This window comes from Phalacrocorax aristotelis, chromosome 15, assembly GCF_949628215.1.
Source record: "Phalacrocorax aristotelis chromosome 15, bGulAri2.1, whole genome shotgun sequence".
Lineage (NCBI taxonomy): Eukaryota > Metazoa > Chordata > Aves > Suliformes > Phalacrocoracidae > Phalacrocorax > Phalacrocorax aristotelis.
Window position 1 is genome coordinate 10,700,280 of NC_134290.1, and position 14,767 is coordinate 10,715,046.

General features: G+C 52.7%; 1 protein-coding gene across 16 annotated transcripts in view; it reads right to left on the reverse strand.

Moving 5' to 3' along the window:
- Positions 1–12,554: 12,554 nt before the first annotated feature.
- The window catches only part of NCOR2 (nuclear receptor corepressor 2), a 256,899-nt gene continuing 254,686 nt past the window's right edge, over positions 12,555–14,767 (reverse strand). For all 16 annotated transcript variants that reach the window (XM_075110457.1, XM_075110456.1, XM_075110450.1 and 13 more), the window contains one exon: positions 12,555–14,667. In XM_075110457.1, the coding sequence (XP_074966558.1) occupies positions 14,492–14,667 (176 nt within the window). In that variant the 3' untranslated portion in view covers positions 12,555–14,491. The remainder of the gene's footprint in view (positions 14,668–14,767) is intronic.

Below are 14,767 nucleotides of genomic sequence, written 5' to 3' on the forward strand. Positions count from 1 at the left end.
CTCGGAGGAATGGAAAGGAGAAGGAAGGCCGTATTATGCAAGAGGCTTGCTTCAGGTGCGCGGGGAGTGCCCGCGTCCTCATCCCAAGCTTTCTGACACAAATCACGGCTGAACTGCTTCTAGGATGAAGGATGGGACACACGCTCGTGCTCAGGCAGCTGAGGAAATGCAACAACATGGAGAAGGCAGGGCATGTACGAACTGGGTGAGTTCAATGCTTGAAACCCAAACGCCAGATGAAGGACATGTGCATCCACTCCTGTTATTTAAATAAAACCATAAAACATGAATGCCGTCCAATGAAGATTCCTGAGGTGGCAGCTAAATCCTCAGCAGCAAAAGCAGTATTAGATGCAGGATATGTGTTTTGGCAAGTGCACTCAGATGAGCTAACCCCTAAGCTAGTGCCTTTTACTGTGCCATTTGGATGTTGTAAATTTAAGCAGATGATGCTTGGTATTAGTTTTGCTCCTGGGATATTTCAGAGAGTAATTGCACATATCTCTGAGGGATTACAAGGTGCTGAAGTTATAATGGATGGACTTTGAATTTAGACTAGACGCCTTTATGAACAGAAGGAAAGGTTTAGGCTGGTTTTACAGACAGCAAGAATGTTGAGTGTAATATGCCAAAAACCTCACCTAAAAGAAGTTGCTGATAATGGGCAGCTACAAATTAAATAATAATAAAAACCCACATGCTGGGATCCCCATTCCACTCAACAAAGCACAGCTGTAAGGGAACAATACATGCCTTTATCAAATTTCATTCCATGGCTACGTACAGTCAACAAACAATGGAGGGATTTGCCAGAGAAGACCCATACCTGATACTGGAACAGCAAAAACTTCCTCCTGCTTCCAAGCCACCAGCTTGAAACTACCACATGCAAGACTTTGGGCTTGGTCTCTGCTCCTTATGCTCATCAGATGGCAATGTCACAGCCTGGACCTGCAGAAGTGTCTTTGGAAGATCTAGGCAATGCCAAGCAGCAGGGAAGTTGTATTGTCCTCAAAAATGTCACAAATCTCTGCCCATGCAAAGGAACCACCAGCAGGATGCCCGGACTGCTGCATGTCATGGCCACCTGCATGAACTGCGTCTCCTCTGGCACAGGATGCTGAACTGTCACTTAGGCCATCTCTGTGGGGAGCAGATGTGAGATAAGAGTCTGTCACAGCAGATATGCCTCGAGGTCCCTCTGTCCCCAGAGCAGCTGACCTTGTGGCTCCACAACTAACTTGCAGAGCAGCCATCCTAGGATGACTGAACCCACCTGAGATGCTGTCAATGCAGCTCTGTGACCTCCTCTTGTGCCGTGATGCAGGTTCAGTGCCTCAGAGGCCACCTTAGCTTCATCAGTTGAGACCCCAGGGTGGCTCCATGGGCCTCTGGATGCTTGGTCTGGTGGTGGTATGGTGGCTTCCCTGGCTGGCACTCCCGACTGCCCTCTGCAGTGCCTGCCCAGCCATGGTACGAAGTGTACCTAGTGCTGATTTTCAGCCCACTGCTTGGGGGAGCGATTCCCACCTCTGTGGTTACCAGACGCTGCAGTTACCCTGTGGCCCAGAAGGAAAGTGGCTTGGCCACGTGGGTTTGCCCCAATGCTAACCATACCCAGCTCTCCTGCCTGTTTCCACATCCCTGGTCTGGTTACACAGGAGAGGAGCAAGGACCTGCCCCAGGGCTGCACAGCTTCTGCTGAAGCTCCGAGTCCCCTTCCCCGGCAATGTGCCCAGCCACAGCAGGGAAATTAATGCAGGAATGGCTTGTTCACAAGTGGGATAGAGAGTCCTGGAATTGCTTTTTGGGGGCGTAAGGAGGAAGTTTTATGAACTCTATTTTCTGCTTCTAATAATGATATTGGATCTAAACAGTTCCACGCCTCGGAGTCCAAGACAGACGGCGAGCTCACATCTATAAGGATGAAAATGCTCAGCCTGCCAAGCCTTTGATTCTCATCGTATCCTTCCTACCCTGCAAACAGGCGGACAGCACATTTCTAGCACAAAAATATCTTCCTCTCCAGCTAACCACCTCCAGATTCCCTTCCTGAGCCTGCTCTGAACCCGGTGATTAGACATTTCTATGTACATAAACATTCAGCTCATCTCCCTGGGGCTCTTCCTGTCTCACAAGCAAATCCTGAGACGAGCGGCTATTTGCAGCTCCTTGAAACATAAATGGGATCAGGGCTCCTTCCAGGCTGACTGCTGCGGTCAGGCCCTCGGTGCACCTCCCCAGAGCACCTGGCTTGCCCCAGGCTATGCAGCCTCCCATCACGGGCCACTGAAACACCTGTCACCTCATGCACTGGAGCGCAGACTGCCCCACGCCCCCCCCGTGCATGGCTGTGGGTGACGCCAAGGCTGTTGGTGATGCCAAGGGGCTGCACAGACCGGGAAACCTGCATCGGCACTGGGATGCGCTGTGGGAGTGTGCGGGGATGTGCACACTTGCAGAGGGAGGGTGCAAAAACACGCCAAGTGCAAAGCAGTGGAGGAATGAGCAACACACACACGAGTGCAAACTGCATTCTGTTTGATGGAGGATTGTAGAAACATTACCTTCCCCTGGGGCTTTACAGTGCAATAACCTGATTATTCATAAACCAGTTAGAACCATCAATCCCTCATTTATCGTTTTCAACGTAAATAATAAGGGTTAAGAGGGGAACACACCAGCAATAAACTAGTTATAGACGTAGTGTTGAAATCTGCCCATTTCCTTTAAGTATGCCCCACTTACTGATAATAAACAGTGATCCAACCGATTCCTCATCTGAGTCCTCAAGCGATGGATTACAAAGGACACAAGCCAACACCCTGCTTTACGCTAGTGAAAGTCCATTTGGCATTTGCATGGGAGGCCAGCTAGGAAAAACACAGCAAATTAAAAAAAAAGAAAAAAACCCCACACATTTGTCTTGCTGACAAATGCCTCAGGAAATAAGAGTCTTTGTATTCGTCTTTGACCTCTTCCACTCACAGATGGGTTTTTGCTGTGCTTCTGACAGGGCTTTTTTTTTTTTTTTTTAGCGCCTGCACTTCCAGGACATTCATTTTAGCTGCTGAAGAGCCCGGCTCGGCTGCCCGACGCAGGGGATGGGTCTAAGCGCAGGCATCCCCAGCGCCTGTGGCTGGCTAGGTGGTGCCGCACATCGTGTCATGGACCTACTGACCTGTTGTGGCCAAGTACGATGGCCTTGGCGGTGCAGAGCTGGGCTTTTAGCTTCAGGTCCAGTGAGGCATTATGGGCTGGCAGCAGCTCGGGCCTCTTAGAGCATCTGTGGCTGATTGAGCACAGGCTGTACCCTGTAATATAGATCGAACCAGAGGAGCTAGCACCCAGAGCCACACAGATCCCTGACTAGGCTCCGGGAGAGGAGTTGAGCATCCTTACAGCTCTAGCCTGAGCCTGTTATCAAAGTGGAGTGAAGGCGGAGTGGAGCAGGGAACAGCAGAGCAGCACATGAGGCTTGGGGTACTTTGCTAAGCACGGCGCTGCTCTGCCTCTGGGTCTGCCCTTGAACTTTGCAGCTTGGGCCCTTTCCGAGTCCTCCGCAACTTGTAAACGTTTTGGCAGCGCCCACCCCCGTGCGAGCCCCAGCCATGGCTGAAGTGTTAATAAGCCACGTGTTTCAAAGCCCTCCAGGCTTGGCACCGGATCACGGGGACCCGTTGGAGCCCAGCGCCGTTAGCCGGCCGCGTGACACTGTGCTGCAGCCCAGCAGAGCTGGCTGCAAAGCGCCCAGCTCAGCACTTTCTGGAAAAGCTTCATTTGCAGAGAAGCAGCTGATTTGAAGGAAAGTCCTGCCATCCTCCCCCACCCAGCCCCTCCCCTGTCACTCACCCCTCCAAAGGTCTCTCCTCTATATACAGTCAGAAAGGGGGAGGTAAAAAAAATCGCATATATTTTTAAACACTGTCTAATGGTGAAAAAGAACATCTGGAGAACAGCCTTGCCCCTCACACAGAGTCCTCCATCTCCACATCTCAGTATGAAACCCAACGGGAAATTGGTCCCATTAGCTTGGTGATGGGGACGACTCTCCCTGCAGGTGCCATCAGCACGGGGAGAGTGGCCACCAATGGGGGTCAGCAGGGACCCAAGAGCCCTGGAGAAGCAGTGGGCTCGGTAAAGCCATACTCACTGTTGGGAGATTTCTGGGCAGCAAAAGGAAGAGGGCTGCTCAGCAGCAGGGCGACTCCTCGCCCGTGCCTGTGCCGCCCATGCTGGCCCACTTCCCCCAGGTCCCCAGGAAATGGGGGCGCAGGAGAACCCCTGCTTCTTTTGAGCCTGTTTCCAACGAGGCTCTTCCAGCCAACATTAACACACTTTGCATTACTTCCCAGCATGGCCCAGGGCAGAAAGCAACATCTGGACCTAATAAAAAAGCTGCCCTCCCCCACAAGGAGACCCAAGAGCAACCTCTACTATTTGGTTTCCAACCTCTGCTTCTTGGTTTCTCCTCCACCAGTGGACGGAGGAGACAGCTTCAGCTCAGGGTTTGGTGCTGGTCTGGAGGGGAGCAGGATGCTCCAGCAGCCCACAGGGACTGAATTTACCCTGGTAGCTTAAGAGTGTGTCCAGTGGGGTGAAGTTAGATGGGTTTCACTTCTAAGGAGCCAGCAATGCTTGAACTGGTTGTGACTTCTCATTGGGGCGTAGAGATGGGGTATAAGGATTTGTTCTTCCCTTGAGCAGAATGGCGCCCCTTTTTGGTTCCAAAACCATGAAAAATGGAGGTGGCTCAAAGCCAGGGCCCAGGATTAGCATCCCTGTGGGGAAAAGCTCTGCTTCAGTCCAACTGGAATGCAGACCCAGACCTGGCACCCATCTTCAGGCACGTACCGAGCAGGCTTCTCGCATCTGACCTCTGGCAGCTGCTTCGCTTTCTGGAAAGGGCTCAGGACAAAACAGCAGCAGAAAATATTCCTGGATCTTGGGCAGAGCCAGATCAGGATTGCATATCTATGCTCCAGCCTTTTGCAAACAAACACCCAGGTCAGTGGAGCACAAAACTCATCAGAGTCTGTGTCCCACCAGAGCTGATTGAGGGCCCATCACACTGCACCCACTGACAGCTGCTCTGAGCAGAGTTTGAGGAATGGGTTGAATGAGGATGTCGTGTCTTCAGGAGCAACCTTTTGGATGGTGTTGCTCTGCTTGTTGCTCTTGATGAAGCCTTCTCTTACCCCTGTGCAGAGGCCAGAGGAGGGAAGCCCCCAGCAGCCCACAGAGATGCCCCTCTCTTGCAGGCATGGCGTTTTCTGCAAATACTGACCTGCAACGTGCAGAGCAATTGATTTTGGCTGGCTCGGCTGGGGCTGCACACCCGTGGGTGAGACCTCAGGGCAACCCTCCCAGGGCTTCTGCTTCCTCCATGGGTTGCCTCAGCCTCGGCTCGGGAGCACAGGGGGCTGCCACAGCAATTAGTAATGACAGCTCGAAATACACCGTTGTTCGCATGGCCAGACCTTGCAGCTGGTGCGATCGGTGTTTCCTATCCCCTGGAATTGCCTCGGCAAATACTGCAGCAGAGTTTTTCTCCAAGCTGAACATGTATCATCAAAGAGATTGCAAATGACTAATACATATGAAAAGAAGATGGGGGGAGCAAAAGTTTCTGGACCAAGATCAGTCTTCACTGACAACTGCTGCTTTTTCTAGGTGACAGTACCCTGCAGAGTTTAAAACAGCATCTGACTTGGAAGCAGAGCGCTCTCCAGGTGGAGTTTACCTCCATTCTTAACACCCTGAGCTTCGTCAGGTTACGTGCATTTACAGCAAAAGACATGCGGATTATTCCCAAAGAAGGGAAACACACTGGCCTCTTCAAAAATACAGACTCAGAATGATGTGTGACCAATGCTCTCCTCTCTGCGAGGCAGGTGGCAGAATGGATCTCCGGGCAGTTGTTTCTCCCTGTTCTCCATTTACAAGGGCCAATGAGAGGAAATACCTGTTGGTGGTTAGACTGGGGTCGCTCTGTCTACAGCTGAGACATGGCCCCTCCTCGGGTGGGATCCGGACACCCTCCCGTGCGCCCCGGCAGCGCATCACTGCTGCGGTGGCAGGAGTGAGCCCGTGACACCAGCAAGGCTGGGAGGGCAGGGCCCCATGAGGTCTGTCCTGCACTAAAGCACTGCTCTGCAAAGCAAGACCTGGAAAGCGGCGTGCTCGCACCACAAGGATTTTGCCTTTCAACCCAGCTTCTGCAGGTTTTCAGCCCAGGGCGTGCAGGCAGATGCCCTCCTTGCTGTGCATTCCACAGCAGTGATTTTGGACACCCTGGTGCCACCACGGGGAGGGACCCGCAGCCCCGCAGGGTCCGGCAGCATCCCACACACTGGGGGCTGCCGAGGCTTCCCCTGCCCCAAGTTCCCCTGCAGCCCTGTTCGGTGATTCCTCCTCACAGTGGCTGAGACAACCGCAGCCCCAGGCTGGAGATCTGCATCTCCAGGGCTTTTATTTCAGGACTATTTCTGCAAAGCTGTTTTGGTTCTTTTTTTCTGGTTTTTTTTTTTTGTTTGTTTGTGCACCAGCCCACCAGCTCCTCTGACAGCACTTGCACTTCACTAAAGCCGACACCAATCTCGGCTCGCTCAGACACAACTGCTCCAACCTCCTGTCAGTGGCGAGTGATTTATTACCACTCGACTGCCTGGAGTCCTGACAAATACTCATTTTAGTAATTACAGGAGGCCAAAAATGAGAGGATAAATAAACCTGACAATTAATTTAGCTGTTACCAACCGACTCACACACAGTGACACTTGTCCCCAAGTTTCTTATGAACCCAACACTTCCCAGACAGGCACACAACCCAGGTAAAGCTCAGCCAGCCAAAACACCCCCTCCCCTCCCCAGTGCCCTCCAGTGTCCCAACACTGATAAGATCCAGGCATCCCATCAAAAGCCGCTCTATTTTCCTTCCAAGTTACTCGCCAGCCTACAACGTCTCATCTCCTGCCAAGATCAGCTCTTTAGCCCTCTGCATCATTATCAGAGAGCATATATAATTTCATGGCAAATCATGAATGACTATTTGGATTGCAATTGTCAGGAGAGTATAAAATGCTTCCTGCTGCAAGGAGCCCAGGAACAGTTACTGGCTTTGCTGGCCAAAGGCATGTCGGACCCATTCAGCTGCTCAGCTGAAGAGCCCCTGCTCCGCTGGGGGCTGGCGTGCAGGGAGCACAAGCTGCCTTTCTGGGGAGGGCACAGGGCTGGGTGCCACCAGCACATGGGTTTTGTAGCCTTTTTTTTTTTTTTAATCGTACCCTGCTCATCGCTGGGCGCCACAGCTACGTCCCTCTCCCCTCCCCGTCAGCTGCCGGACACGCGCACCCTGCGGGGAGGGTGCTGAAACCCAATGCATGGTGTCCTGGCTCATGCAGCAAGGACAACCTTGGTCTCGTGCCTTTTCCTCCTTGCTCTTCTAACTCAGCTTGGCCTAGATAAAAGAAATCTTCCTCTTGCTTTAATTCTGTCCCCCCCCACCCCAAATTCCCCATAATCCTAACTAAACACCAGTTCATCACCAGAAGGTCAGAACACTCCTGTGCCTCCTCATGGCCTTTGTCCAGGGCAAAGGCATCAGGAACCATCTTTTGTCTTCCCTCTCCCCTTCAAAAACCCCTGTCTGCCACCCAGTTAAATTACGTGTGTCTGGACTTCGGACATTTTTTTTTTATTGCTGGCTTTCGAAGGCATCTGCTTTTGTCCCGTTTCATTTGAATCTCCTTATGCAAGAGCTTTTCAAGTCAACCTAAAGTTTTCCATCGTTAAATCATAAGTGTTGGCCTTGAATTTAGAGTTTTCCCACCTTCTGTTCCTTCAGCATCAGTGTGAATTATTAACCAGGGCTATCGCTGTCAGCCCTTGTCAGCATTTAAACCCTGATGCGAGAAGCTGAACAGCTTGGCTTCTGTTTGTACTATTTATTAACTTATTCTAATTGCCTTCAAAGTGGCAAAAGCCTTTCCAAGAAGAATCTCAACAAAATCTCTGGTCTCAGAGATCTTTACACTGATCTTTGAAGGCCAGCAGACGTCTACCTAGTGCATTGCCATGGGAGCTGGTCGCTGGAGGAGCACGCGGAGACCGGAGGAGGTTTAGTTGCGGCGGGTACGTACCTGGAAGGATTTCAGATGGCATCTGGGTGACACAAAGGACCCAGGGTGATCCTTCACCAGCAGATACAGGTGCCTGTTTTAGACCTCTCCTGGACAGACAAATCAGTCATGCAGCAGCGTGGAGCCTTCCTCCAGGACTTGCAGCAGCTCAGACTGGGGTGACTACCTGAAATGCTGAGATGGCAGGAGGTACAGGTATGCCCTGGCAGAAATGCTCCTTGCTGCTCTCAGGAAAACCTCTTTTGTGTAAAATCCATTTCTGAGCCGCAGGAAAGGCAGCAGAAGGCCCCCAGGTGCCAAACCAACCAATAGCCCAATTTCAATAGCTTAACTTCCATAGAGTCATCCAATTTCTTCTCAGGCAGAGCCGTATCTCTCGGCTTGCCATCCCCTCATTCACCACTTGCACTGCAAAACACCACCACATGCACAGCCCACGGCAGCAGTAAGAGGTCCCAAGCCCCTCAGCACCGGCCCCACAGGTGCAGACGCAGGAAGGGGACTTGGGGACCAATGGCTCCTGGCCCCAACCACAGTCAACTGCACCCCATGGGATGGATGTCAGACGTAAGGCAATTTAGCCCCGGTGAATACATACCAGGGCTTCTGTTTCAATTGTTAATTAGGTAGTGGCTAATTAGCCTCCCCAATAATTTCCTACAGGGCCGGTGAAGGATTATCCATCACCAGAACATCTATTTTTAAAAATTATTTTTTAAAAAGTCAATTTAAATTCAATTTTTACATTCAATCGCAGTTGAATAACGTTTTCCTTGGCTGCTGGTCAAAGAGCAATGACGCCAAAGTGTCCTCCAGCATCACCCCTGCTCAACACTGGCAGCGCTTGTTTGGGGGCATTTAGCTAAAGGGTGCATGGTCCCACAGCCACCCTTGGGTGCCACCAGCTTCCCTTGTGACTGCAGTCCCTGGGGCCCAGGGAGCAGGGAGGGGGGTCTGAGGTACCCTGGCCCCCCTTGCTGCTCCCCAGGCCCGGACAAAGCACCCAAAGAGCCGTTTTGGGAAGATTCAAAGGGTTTTTGTGTTTCCACTATGAGAAGCCAACAAAAGCAGTCTGGGTGCGGGGATGTGGGAAGCAGCCTTGGTGGTGGGATTTGGCTGGGTGGTGTTAGTGCTGCCAGGAAAGAACAGGGAGGGTTTGATTTCTGGGGAGCTGACGGCAAAGGGGAGCTTGACCACGTTAATAGAAAATAATAATGATGATGATAATAAAATAAAATTTTGAAAAATAGAAAAGCATATTAAAATGTATAAATAAAAATAAAATAATAATAATAATAAAAAAATAGATGGAGAGGAGAAATCACTCTTCCAAGAGCTGCTGTGCAGGACACTTCATGCTGATGGGATGCATTAATGGCGAGGCATGTGCATCCCAAAGGGGAGGTGGAGGGGGCAGATGGGGTGTTGCATGGCCCTGTTTGGGGTTGGGGATGCTGCCCCAGGTGCCCTGAGGCCTTTACAGGTCCGTACAAAGGAGGCTACTCCCGGCTCAGCAATAACATCGTGCTTAAGCAGCTCGTGGCCATCAGTTGGTTAAAAGCAGCACAGGGGTGTGAGCCCCCCTGCAGATGGGGAAACTGAGGTAAGGAGGCAGGGGCTGCAACCTGGCCAGAGCACCGGTCCTCTCAGCTTTAGGGTGGGATGTCCTGGCGTGCTTCAACCACCAAACTCATCCCTTGCCAAGGTCCTTCCAGCAGCCGGGTCCCCATCACCAGCGGTGCCACGGGAGGGTCACGGTGCAGCCAGTGGGCATGCAGACCCCTCCACCTAGGGCAGCCCGGCAGCGACGCCGGGGGCTGTATCGGCCAGCCTCGGGGCGAGCGAGCTGCACACCTTGGGGCACTGCTGCCACAGGCCCTTCCCCCCACCCCCAGCCCTTTTTACCACAGGCACCCCCGTCAGTGCCCTGCCAGCACAGGGACCCCAACCCACCTCGCACCCCCTCACCATGGTCCATCCCACTCCCGATTTGGCTGCCCCACGAGCAGCTCAGCCTGCCTGGGCTCACGCACACGAACAGGCAGGAGAGCACTACATTTTGCTGCCAAATAAGCTTTTTTTTTTTTGTTTTGGGTTGGTTTCTTTTCTTTTTTATTATTTAACCAGTAAGGCAGTGTTCAGACACTGCTACCCACACCGCTTGCTGGTGGGCACGCCGAGCAAAATAGCAGTGAACAAACCCCTTCACCTTTAGTAGAAGAAACCCACCCCTCTAGAGCAAGCTGCGGAAATATTTACACCTGTTGGTTTCTCTGTACAGCCCCGGCTATCATACAACTCACTTCAAAACAGCTATGCACAGTTTGGTTGTACAAAAGATAGATATTTCCCCCAGTACAGTTCAAGCGATAGATTGTCCAATAATTTGTTTGCTTGTTTGTACAAGTTACAAAGTTGGCAAACGTTAACTTTAAACTTGGTTTAACAGTTTAACGTGACTTTCTCCTGGATCGCACAACCACAGCCGGCAGCACAAGGAGGTGCCGGTTGGAACCTGCGGCGAGGTTTTGGGGTGCTTGGGGATGCCTCAGTCCTCGGTTGGCGGGTGGGCAGGGGGTAGTGTGCGGGCCAGAGTGGGGCATTACAGGGCGAGCATCCTGACCTGCGGGAGTAGCAGCTACTCTTCCCAGCACCATGTTCCCCCAGCCCACGTGTGAGCAGGGAAATGGGGGGGGGCCATCCCACAGTAGCCCCACCGAGTGGCTGCGAGCCTCCCACCCAGCGTGCTGCCAACTCATCAATTTGACCCAAATTAATCTGCAGCAGGAGGATGCTCCCTGCTCCAGCAGGATGGTGCAGAGCTCCCTGACAGGAGCTGCCACTGCCCCGTGTCCCCCCGTGCCCTGTCCCTGCTGCTGCGGGGACGCGCTGGGGGACGGGTGGCTGCGGGAGGGTCTGCGGGAGGGTCTGCGGGAGGGCATGCGTGGGGAGACCAGACGATGGAGATGCAGCAAAACAGAAAGCGCCAAAACCGAGTTGTGCTGTGGAAAGCTGTGGGGCTGAGCTCTCTGCAAGAGGGATTCCCCAAGCGTAGGATCCTGTTGGAGCAAAACCCATGCACGTTCCTGCCATGGCCGGTCTCACACAACCCCGAGCTGCTCCCCTCCCACAGCTCCCAGCCCAGGGCAGGCTGCCCTGGCGTGAGGGGGACACCTGGCACAGCCAGGGCCCGAGCTTTTGCACAGAGCTGGGAACATCAGCAGCATGTCCTGCACCCTGCTCCAGAAACGATCCCAAAGGATCCCACTGAGCAGGGGTGTGAGGCTGCCACAGCGGCTGGGGGTCACCGGCATCTCCCCAGCACCTCCAGGTCCTCCCCTCCTGCAAACACTGCCCTGCCCAGAGGATGGTGGATAACATCTGCCCAACCATCCATCCACCGGCTCTGAGCCACAAACCCCGGAAGGACCAAAACAACCTCACAAACTTCTGAAAACTCTTTTGACACCCTCACAGCACAGCCCCAGGCTTCAGCTGTGCTCCGGGGCTCCTGGTCAGCCCCGCCAGCTCCGACCCCCTGCCCTGGACACACGAAAGACACGGTGGAAGCGAGAAGAAAAGAGAAACGTGGCTACAGGGTTAGCACCGCAGGGTGGGACACACTCTTCACCCTCCAGCCCGTGGCTTCAGGTGCTGGCAAACGCTGCCCAGGTTTAACGGGGAGGAGAACCCAACCCCGCTCCGCTGGGGCGGCGAGAAGGCGGCTCTGCAGCTCCTGGCTGGAGTCCGTGGCCCTTCCCGACGTCCCGACACCCGGCCGCGCTCAGCCCGCAGGATGGGCGTGGGACGCCCACACGGCGAGGAGCCCAAACGCTGCCCCAGCACCTCCCTCCCCGCCACGCTGCGGGTGGCCCCGCAGGGAGCGACCTGTGGCAACAGGGCAGGCGGGGTGCGGCCGCCCAAGGGCAGCAGCTCCGCTCGGGCGCTTCCCTCGCGCCTCTCTCCACGTCTCTACCCACATCGGAGTCCCTGTGCGGCAAGAGCCGCTGGCGGCAGGGCCTGCGATGGCGGTCAGCGGGGCTGCGGGCCCCGCAGCCGCCTTCCACCAGCAACAGGCGCCTTCCTGGACCTCTGAAGACACCAAAGCAGCACACAGTATTGCTACTGTGCCAAGTGGGAACTTTATTCTTTGCTGTGGGTTGTTTTTTTCTTTTTTTCCTAACCGAAAAGGTTAAGGAGGCGGCTTTGAAGATGGGTCGGATTTGGATTTTTTTTTTTTTTTTTTTCCCAGCAAAATCTGCAACACTTTAATAGCATTATGCCCAGACATCAGCTCTGTTAGTTTTTACATCTCAGAGCCACGGAGACACCAGCAGCAATAACCTGGGAACGGAAAGACTTCCACATCGCTTGTGCATTGTCTCGGATTTTTTTTTTTCTTTAAAAAAAAAAAAAAAAAAAAAAAAGAAAGCACAACAGAAAAGACACAAACATCGATGAACATTAAAAACCTGTACATTGTAAAAAAAACCAAAAAAACCCAACAGAAAAAAAAAAACCAAACCCCAAACAAACAACACCACCATCATTCTCTTGCTTTGAAATCAGAATCAACCTGGGAACGTTGCAGGGGGAAAAGAAAGGTCCGTCGGGGAGGTGACGGCGCCGGCCCCACGCGCCGGCCGCGAGGGCTGCGGGAGGCCGCGGGGGCTGGCGGCCACCCGGCAGCCGCAGAGGCAGAAAGTCTGTGCCATGCTCTGGGCTCCTCTAGCGTATAGAATGCAAAGCATTTAATACATATTTCTGTGGGCTTTTTTTTGCCGTTTTGTGGTTTCTTTTTTTTTTTTTTTCTTCCCCCAGAGCAATAAAGCAGAAGTGAATGAAAAAAAGTCTAATATTTTGTTCTTTAACCATGTAACTGCAGATATGAGCCAACATCATGGAATGAAAAAAATAATGTAAAGTAGAGCATTCGTGTGTATCACAAAAATACAATAAAAACTTTTTTTTCCTTTTTTTTTCTTTTTTTTTTTTTTTTTTTTTTTTAAAGTTTCCTGTGAACTCCCTGCCACGCCAGCCTCCTGCCCGCTCTGCCCCTGCACCCAGCCAGCTCGGAGGGCTCCGGAGAATCCACGTCCACAACCAGCAAATGATTTCTGCTGACTCAGCAAAGGTGTGTGTAACAGGGGGCCCTGCAACCACGGCAGATTTTTTTTTTTTCTTTAAACTGAGTTCATACATTCTCTGACTTACGGATAACTTTGATGGATCATTGTTACCTCCTTTTTTTTTTTTTTTTTTTTAAACTCTTCCATACAATGGACAAACGCATCAAAGCCTGCATGTAAGAACAGAACCTCTTTTACAGCATGTAACACTGTGTTTTGTTTAAGTCCTTCCTTGCGTAAAATATTGACATAATTCACTGAAGGTATCAAAAATATACCCTGTAGACCAATACAATTTACAATTGCCTTTTCTCACCATTCAGAAAACAATGCACTTAAAGCAACCGAGCCCCTCCGTGGGCAGCGTGCGAGCCAGCCCAGGGACATCCCTGCCTGCTCCGATTTAAGCCCGGGATCGCTTCCACCAAAGGGACCAGGATTTTTTGTTTTGTTTGTGTTTTTTTTTGTTTTTTTTTTTTTTTTTGTTTTTTTTTTAAGAAATAGCTCTTCACTCCCTCCCCTGCCCGCTCATCCCAGCCACATCTGAAGCACATGGAGACGCCTCTGGGGCTGATACGTCGTGTGACGTGGGTGCGACGAGCTGCCAGCCCTCAGATCAGCTGCGGGGGAACCAAACCGGGGCGTTCCGTCCTATTTCACTGCTTAAACATTTTTTTTTTTTTTCTTTAACCCGCTCAAGGTTTTGCATTTCTGCAGCACAGCCCCACGGCCGGGATGCGCGGCAGCATCCCACGGCCCCCACTCGACTCCGCGGGAGCGCGCCGGCAGAGCGTCCGAGCACGCGCGGCCCCAGGACGTGGGCGCTTCGGGCGTGCGGCCGCTCGCAGTCCCCCTTGAGTGCGGGGGTCACCGCCCGGCAAGGCTGCCAAGATCGAAGACGGGTTCCTTGGGTTTTGTCTCATTAAGGCTTTTTTCTTTTTTTTTTTTTTTTCAGACTGAAGGGGATGCAGGAATTTCCAGGTGTTGAGAAAGAAAAAAAAAAAAAAAAACAAAACAAAAAAATAAAAAAATCCATCCCCTCAAATCGGCTGGTTGGGAGGGGAAGGAAAAGAAAAGGAAAAGGAAAAAATAAAATAGCTCTGCTCCTGCGTCTTCGCTCGTGAGAGCCAGCGGGGCCGGGGCGGTGGGTGCTCGCCCTGGGCATCCCGCTCACTCCCCGCGCCCTGGGTTTGGTCGCCGTCTCCCTGCCCCTGGCTCGCTTCATTCACTGTCCGAAAGGGTTTCATACTGGGAGCAGAGCAGGGGCTTGGGCTCCTCGTCCCAGGCGTGGTGCTGGCTGCCGGGGGCCCCCTGCGGCAGGGGGGCGGCGGGGGCTGTCGTCACCACCCCGCTGGGCAGCCGCATGGTGAGCGGGTTGTAGGGGAACGGCGTCGAACCTGTGCCGGGAAGAGGAAGCAGAGTGAACACCGTGGGGGTGGCTGCCCCCCTGCAGCCCCCGAGAGGGTGGTACAGCTGCTTCGGGGACACGTCCCCCCC